The 9,013-nt window shown below is 31.3% G+C and overlaps 1 protein-coding gene and 1 long non-coding RNA gene across 2 annotated transcripts in view; one reads left to right on the top strand and one right to left on the bottom strand.

Annotated features, from left to right (window-relative positions):
* Positions 1–290: 290 nt before the first annotated feature.
* LOC108748840 lies at positions 291–1,414 on the bottom strand. Its single transcript, XR_001939327.1, has 3 exons — positions 990–1,414; positions 742–891; positions 291–348 (listed from the first exon to the last, which is right to left on the bottom strand). It is a non-coding gene; the product is annotated as an uncharacterized LOC108748840 (long non-coding RNA).
* Positions 1,415–2,478: 1,064 nt separating this feature from the next.
* The window catches only part of LOC108748841, a 144,132-nt gene continuing 137,597 nt past the window's right edge, over positions 2,479–9,013 (top strand). Inside the window, exon 1 of the mRNA XM_018487213.1 lies at positions 2,479–2,905. Coding sequence (XP_018342715.1) covers positions 2,848–2,905 — 58 coding nt within the window. The 5' untranslated portion in view covers positions 2,479–2,847. The remainder of the gene's footprint in view (positions 2,906–9,013) is intronic.

Raw genomic sequence — 9,013 nt, 5'->3', positions numbered from 1 at the left:
CCGTCATAAGATTAGACCGGTTTTCATTCCCCCACCCCCCTCTGTTCATACTCTAGCCGCGCGACAAAGAACGCTGAAGTCCAATCCCCCACTCACCATTTTTCAAATCTCTATTTCGTCTAAGACCCTCTACCACCACCCCCTCCAATCAAATCTTCGGTGAGTACAGGGCGAACCAATCAAATCTTGGGCGAGTATGGAGCGAACCAATCAAATCTTGGGCGAGTATGGAGCGAGCCAATCAGAACGCGCCATTTCGGCTGACTGACCCGGCTAGGCCACGCCCATGGCGCCAGAGGGAGACGTGGAGGGGGTTTGTTGTGACGCTCCATGGCTGCCCATATACTACTATTGTAGAATAAAAGTGAAATTTTTGTTTAAAAATAAACGATATGAAAATGAATGAGCTTAAAAATAGGAATATTAATTATCTTTTTAAGAGTATATTTAATTTTGTATTAGATATATATAAGTACTTTATTACAGTATATATTCAATTTGTCAATTTACATCCAAAACATTATCAGTGACGATAGAATTGCATAATAATATAAAGTAATAAATCAATATACAATTACATCTCTTCTCTCTATCTTCATCTTTGCATTAAAACATTTCTGCATCAGAATGTCTTAACAATACAATATACATACAATATACTAGTATTATATATACAATATATATACATTGTTTAATAATTTATTTGTAACAAAAAAATCGCAAAAGCAAATTCTTACTAACCTCATCACAATTAGACGTAATTCAGTCTTGTCGTCCTGTACTTTCAGCATAAATTTTTCGTCTTTTTAAGTCTCGTAGAAAGCGACACATTTTAAAATCCTTTTTAGCAGAGTTTGTGTAATAATCTGCTACACAGCTAGGCATTGTTCTCTAATGTGTCAACAAATAAATAAGTTACAATGACTACACGAGAAATTCAAGTTTTTATTTCATTAAAAAAATATATAATTCCACTGAAATCCACTTACCTCTCTTCTTAATTTAAATGACTCACCGAATAAAATGATCAGCAAACAAATTACTTATCTCTCACACACAGAAAACTCGCTCGAAATAGTCTAAATGGCGAAATAATCTAAATGGCTGTGTAAATGGTGTACACCTAAGGACTTTGATTCTTTTTCTCGGAAATTTTTAGAAATTTAGAAGTGACCACCTTTTTACATTTATGCTCACAGTTCGTACGCGATACGACTAAATCTTACGTCCGTGTACAACTAAATTTGATGGAAAGACGAAATAACTTGAATTTTCGGAAGTTTTAAACTTTAGTATTTTTATTTCATATCTCCGTGGAAAAAACAGTGACAATAACATATACGAATCTTGGCATGAAATGCGTAAATATATATTATTCAGCAAGCTTCCAGGAAAATAACATGGCATTTCAGATAAGTTTTCTTTTCCCTATAAGTTTGCATTAAATTGCATTAAATAAAAAAACAATTGCTTTGTGGATTTTTATTACATTTTTCAGGTAAACGCATTACCACAAAAGGTTTTCGTAGCAATATACTACGGAAAAAACCCACTCTCCGACAGACTCGTTTATTGGCTGGGCTATACGAAATAAAACAAAGACGAAATACAACATTTGAGAAGATCTGTAAGTCAAGGAGTCAGGCTAGGCTGAAATATTCAATTCTTCGTCGGTATCTATTCCGGTCTTCTGATAGACGTGATCATCGAAATTGTCTGTACGGATAGCACAGTCGTTATAACGTCTCATAATAGCTGTCAAACATGTTCTAGATTGAAATTCAAACTTTTATCGATAAAAGCGCGTTCTGAATACGGGCCTAGATTTTCAGTCGTGGCAGTAAATTATCCACGGAGATATGAAAAAAAAAATTAGTTATTTAAAACTTCCCAAAATTCAGATTATTTTCCATCAAATTTAGTTGTTCACGGACGTAAAGTTTAATCGTATCGTTAATCGCGCACGAACTGTGAACATTAATGTAGAAAGGTGATCACTTTTAAATTTGTAAAAATTTCCAAAGGAAAGAAGTCCTTAGGTGCACATTGTATGCACACTGATAATACACACAGGCACACAACTTCCGTTTTTGGCTTAATATGACGAGCCAATCATCGATCATTGTTGGCTGTACTCTTATTATAGGTATTCTATCTGAACGCAGTCAACGCAAGTCGCAGCTTTATGGCCGCAGCACAGACTCTTACATAACTCATAATGCATAGTGCATAAGGGAATCAACCAATCAAAATTCTTCTTTTTTATGGAATGGGAGGAAAGGGAAAATTCTGATTAGTTGATTCGCTTATGCACTATGCGTTGTGCGTTATGCTAAAGTCTGTGCTGCGGCCTTTAGATCCTAGTTTTGTCATATGATAGAAGATATGTAGTATACATGGCTGCGTATATATGTGATACGACACAATTGTTATATCGTTTTGTAAATCATTTTAAAAACGAAGTCAAAGTGATTCCGATTAATTTCAATATCGCGAAGTGCTTAATTTTTTTCAAGAGATAAGTGTCATATCTCAAGAATCGAATTCGACGATTGTTGTATGGAACGAGTGAATCACGCGTATATTACATCTGATGCAGAATATTGGTGTAATCTGTTTCTCTCGTTTAAGAAACAAGTTAAAGCAGATTCCAGGAACATGCATTAATGTTGAAGTGTGAATCATACCAATTACGTTACACTGGTTATACATCGAGAATCATATTTCGATCATGGAGGTTATTGATATCAATTAATGTTAATGGAATTACATGTACGATTAATGAAAGTTGGATAGTGTTGATAAATTTATTTAGTGAAAATACGATTGAAAACACATTGTTGTATCATGGAGAAATTTATGATCGACTTAGACAAAGTCCTCAATGATTTTGAATTCAACGAAGGTAAGTCATATACATTTTTTCAAAGAAAATAAATTTTAATAGTTGTTGAAGAATCCTTTATATATTTAAAATTTTCAAGTTTATACTTTAAAAAATATTATTTTCTATATTTTTCTATGTTTAAGATAGTTTTTTGCGTTATTAATTTATGTAGTAAAGAGGATCCGAAACAAGGGTCAAAACATATACTACAATTGCTTAATAAAGTTTTGACTATATCACACTAATACCTTGTATTGGCTCATATTGGCATTATACATATCATTAGTTTAAATAAGAATGTATACTTGACGTAAATTTTAAGAAATTGTTAATATTCAAAAGAATTTATATTTCAATGAAAAATATACTTTTCCACAATTTTTTAAATGAGAAAACACTTGAAGTTTAATTTTTAGAGGATCTATTTTTAAAAATCTAGCTTTTTCTTATAAGCTACACAATTTTTTATAATTTATTTTATTCCATGTCTCAAAATATAACACTGTTTCTCATAATGGTTTTCCACAATGGCAATACCAATATTTAAAAGTTGACAAATCTTTCAAAGATTTATCATAAGAGGTTTTTGTATTTGCATTAAATTTAAATTTAATATAAAAAATTTAAAGTTTAAATTGACAGATTCAATATGATTATTTTTTAATTGCAAAAATAAATTATGAAACTAAAGATGTTTTCGACATTGAAAAGTAAACCTTCAGACATGATACAAGAGAATAGCAATAGCGATAGAAATAACACGATTTCAACCTATCAGAAACCGGAATACATAGCTTCTGATAGATTGAAATCATGTAATTTCTATCGCTATTGCTATTCCCTCGCATTGAGTCTGGGGCTTAATAACGTTTTCTACTACTAGCTGAAGCACCTAATAAGAGCAGGATTGTAGTATACATGTTCATTAAACATAAATACAGTATAAAACTAGTATAGGAATATGATATACATGTATACAGGGTGAATTAGATTTGTTGAATCAACTTTTTATTCTCTGAGCAAATTATCAATTTCATGTCTAATTGAATTATAACGTGTGCGGTCAATTATTTTCTCGTATGGTCAAAAAGCTGGTTCAATGACTCTGATTCATCCTGTATAAGCTAAACTGTTCTTATATGATAATGTAATATACGTATATAATAATTGTTTTTACTATGTGTGAGCAATGTAAAATGTATCTTATATGTCAAGAAATAGTTGAACACATAGAGATGTAGAATTTCATGTATGTATATAATGTGTGAATAAAAATAGTATAATGTTCCACTTAAATAAATGTTTTTTTGATACATTTATAATTTGCAAAAAGTATCTCTTTAAATAATGTATTAAGAGAGTAAGTTTAAGAACCAGGTATGGTATACTTCTAAAATAATTAATAAAAGATTGAGCATAAATAACAATAAATAAAGGGCAAAGTAAGAGTCAAACACATTTCTTTAAAAAAGTCATACAATTAAAAGAATAAATTACAAATAGAGAAAAGTAAAATTGAAAAAATATATAATAAAATAAAAACTCAGTTTAAATAAATTACAAATTTCGGCTACCGGATTGAGCCCTCTTCAGACATTAACTTATCGAAAAAAATCGCAAAATTAATTATCGGAAATGTTCGCATATTCACTATATTCACAGTTCGGGTGAATCTTGATGTAGAACTCGACATTATTCACATACGATTGAACAGTCAAATGCGTTTCATATTTCTTGGAAAAGTTCTAGTTGATAAAAAAAATAAAAAGACTTTTCTTACGAAAAAAAATAAATGCAACTAAATTACATACTGGAATTCTAAAAAGTAATTAATTTCTCCCTCAAACATTGATATTTTATTACAACAATTTAATTCATTTCATCCGCGTCTTCAATTCACTACAGAAATAGGGGGAGAAAAAATAAATTTTTTTGGATATCACTATATCTATTAACAAGAATCGTTTTATTTTTGATTGGTACCACAAACCTACTTTTTTCAGGGAAGTTTTTAAATTTCAAGTTAAATCATCCTATTGCACAAAAGAAAGATACAATTTTTTTGCTAGTTGACAGAACTTTTTTACTTTCTTATGTTTCATACAAAAAAAATTGACATTTATTATTAACGTTTTACTAGATAATGACTGCTCATTAACTTTTATTTTTGACACAGTTAATCAACGTATAAAAAATTTACTTAAAAATAGACACATAGCACATAAAGATTTGGTTGACAATGTCTGTGCGAATGAATCTGCATCTTTACTTACGGTACCATTTATTCCTTTTCACACAGAAAAATTTAAACGGTTCAATAGAAACGATATCAGGGTATCTTTTCATAATCCTAATAAAATGGGTAAATATATTAAAGTACAAAAGGATATTTGCCCCTATATATCTAAGAGCAATGTAGTTTATAAGATATCGTGTAATAATTGTGATGCGTCGTACATTGGACAGACGGGCAGACAATTGAAAACTAGAATTACAGAATATCGTAATCACATTAGACATAACACTTCTGTCCGTTCTGTCATAACGGAGCACAGACTGATCATGATTTCCAATGACATAATGTTAAAATTTTAGATGAAGAACCTTGCTATAGGAAACGCTTAATTTCTGAGATGCTCAATATTAAGAAGCAAAAAAATAGTTTAAATTTACAAACTGACACCGAAGATCTTCATAAGGCATATACCTATTGTAAATAAGGTTTGACTTTTCGATACTGACAGTCCGTCTCTTCTCTCAGTCCTTGGTGATCTGTATTAGCGAGCGCACATAACAATCGATATACAATGTCCGTCTTACACATCTGCGTTCTACTTAACTCTGTATATTCTGATGGTCATACTTTTACGGACACGCTTGTTTTAAATTATTTACACTTATTTTTTGGTGAGTTTTAATTACTTTTTTAGGATTCCGATATGTTAATTTAGTTGCGTTTATTTTTTTTCGTAAGAAGTCTTTTTATTTTTTTTATCAACTAGAACTTTTCCAAGAGATATGAAACACATTTGACTGTTCAATCGTACGTGAATAATGTCGAGTTCTACATCAAGACTCACCCGAACTGTGAATATAGTGAATATGCGAACATTTCCGATAATTAATTTGGTACTGCGATTTTTTTCGATAAGTTAATGTCTAAAGAGGACTCAATCCGGTAGCCCAAACTTGTAATTTGTATTTAAACTGAGTTTTTATTTTATTATGTATTTTTTCAATTTTACTTTTTTCTATTTGTAATTTGTTCTTTTAATTGTGTAACTTTTTTAAAGCAATGTGTTTGACTCTTACTTTGCCCTTTATTTATTGTTATTTATGTATAGGAAGAGTCTTCCAATCTGTTAAAAGATTGAGCATATATTAGATTTATATGCTTTCATCGCAACATTTGACTGAATAGTAAACATATTTTCTACTGACACATCGCAATTAAGATTTGTTGAAAACGTATTTTGTTTATGAAATGAAAAACATTTAAAAAACATTTGGAGAATATGATTGGAATCCAGATATGATCAAATTAAATTATCACCTGGATTTTAATCATATTTCGCAAATATTTTTTAAATGTTTTTCATTCCATAAACAAAATACGTTTTCAGCAAATCTTAAATTAATTGCGCTGATGTGTTAGGTAGAAAATATTTTACATTCAGTCAAACATCGTGGTAAAAGCATATAAATATAATATATGCTCAATCTTTTATTAACGTATTTAAAAAATATAACATATCTGGTTATTAAAACCTACTCTTAATACGTTATTTAAAGAAATACTTATCGCAAATTATAAGCGATTAAAAAAACATTTATTTAAGTGGAACATTATACTATCTTTATTCACTTATTATATACGTACATGAAATTCTACATCTTCATGTGTTTCATCAATTATTTCTTGACGTATAAAATATGTTTCACATTGATCACACGCAGAGTTGGAAACATTACCTTAAAAAAATAACGCATTACAGTTACATTAAGTTTTTGTTAAAAAATTACTATTATTATTACTTATTTTAAAAAGTAACGTGTTACTATTACCATTACTTGTAAAAGCAACGAATTATTACTTTTTCGTTACTTTTCGGGAAATTATTGAGTTAGCTCCCTCACATACGATTTTGATAAAAATTAGGCTCATTCGACGCATTTTTGCACAAAAAACGATTGAATATGGCTGAAACAATTGTTGGCGTCGGAAGCCAAACTCAATAATTACCGAATTTAAATTAAATATTATTTTTAATGTCATTATTAAGAATGTATTTCAAGATTTATTTCCAGTACTGAAAATTCGTAGCATATATGTAGTGTGAATTATAGATTTCCGATACTGCTAGTAACTATCAGAATACAGCCTGAGATGTAAAATATAAAACATTTTTTAGAAATAAAAATGGGGAAATAAATATTTTATAATTGTATTTTTTGCAAATAATAATCTTTTATTGTACATCATAATACAATGTTGAATTGTAAATATATATTTATATACTTACACATTTTTTTAACTCTATTATTATTACAATATGTCTTATTACACGCACGCACGCACGCACGCACGCACGCACGCACGCACGCACGCACGCACGCACGCACGCACGCACGCACGCACGCACGCACGCACGCACGCACGCACGCACGCACGCACGCACGCACGCACGCACGCACGCACGCACGCACGCACGCACGCACGCACGCACGCACGCACGCACGCACGCACGCACGCACGCACGCACGCACGCACGCACGCACGCACGCACGCACGCACGCACGCACGCACGCACGCACGCACGCACGCACGCACGCACGCACGCACGCACGCACGCACGCACGCACGCACGCACGCACGCACGCACGCACGCACGCACTGATCTCTTTTTATTATGTGTTTTTCCACTTGTTTCTGTCTCCAGTAGATTTGATTTCATTTTTTGTCTTGTTGGTAAACGATGCATTTGATAAGTTGTTTTTATAAGTAGTAGTGATGGTTTCACTAAACGAAGATTATTTAACTTTAGCTGTTGTGAGACTCAATTCCCATCCTAGATACAACAGTTTTAAGTTCTGTCTGAGGAGATTTTGATGTTAATGAGCTTCTCCCAAAAGCTCTTTTTCATTTCCATTTTCCCTTTTATTTTCAATTTTATCTTTTTTTGGAAACAAAGGTTGCCCCCCCCCCCCCCTCCAGAATCCTTGGAGCTTGCCTCCTTAGAGGATGGATTGCTTGCTCAGGTCAGTGCCTGGTATACCACCTGGAGTATTATCTTCCGTAAACGTTTTTTCTATTGTTCTATTGCCAGTTTTTTTTCCATCCCAGGTATTTAAAATAAATAACAATAAATTAAGGGCAAAGTAAGAGTCGATACAATTCTTTAACATTAAACGAAGAATATATGGGTAATTCTTTTACAAACCGAACGGATTTTGATGAAAATTAATCGGCACCTCTTCGATTTGACTGAAACTTTTTTTACGGATTCTATGTCGAAAAAAAAGAGATACGTGTCCGAGGAATTTTTTTTTATTTGCATATTTTCGATAATACAAGTGATCGAACATTTGAGAATGGCAAGTTTTTTGGCTTGGAGACTCATTTTCATAAATCCATAGGTCCGAATCTTTAACAGCTACAAAATTTTCACCAATTGCACTTTTGTAGCTGAAGGACTGAACTGTAAGAAAAAAATTTTTTTTACAAAAAATACTAACAAATTTATATTGTTATTAACAATTTAATTGTTTAAATCGATTTTTAATAAACGCCCCCAAAACGAATCAAGTTTTTAGTATTTTTATCGCATTCTCCGTCAAATTTTACGTCAAAAACATGTTTTCAAAATATGGTACCTTTTCAATTATTATTGTTAAAATATTAATTTATATAGCGCGTAACGGCCAAAAAAACGGTTTTTTGCTAATAAAACGAAATCTGTAACTCGTATCAAAAAAAGTTAAATGTAAAAGTTGTAGATAATTGACAGATCTACAACTTTTCTCGAAAATTTTTTTTGACATAACCTCAAAATTTTAAATTAAATTGCAAAAAATGTTAAAAATCAGCTTTGTAACAATTATTTCTTGACAATTTGCATAAAAAAA

The sequence above is a fragment of the Trachymyrmex septentrionalis genome, unplaced genomic scaffold (assembly GCF_001594115.1).
Source record: "Trachymyrmex septentrionalis isolate Tsep2-gDNA-1 unplaced genomic scaffold, Tsep1.0 scaffold247, whole genome shotgun sequence".
Lineage (NCBI taxonomy): Eukaryota > Metazoa > Arthropoda > Insecta > Hymenoptera > Formicidae > Trachymyrmex > Trachymyrmex septentrionalis.
Note: the sequence above shows the minus strand (reverse complement) of the source record. Positions and strands in the feature narration are given on the sequence as shown.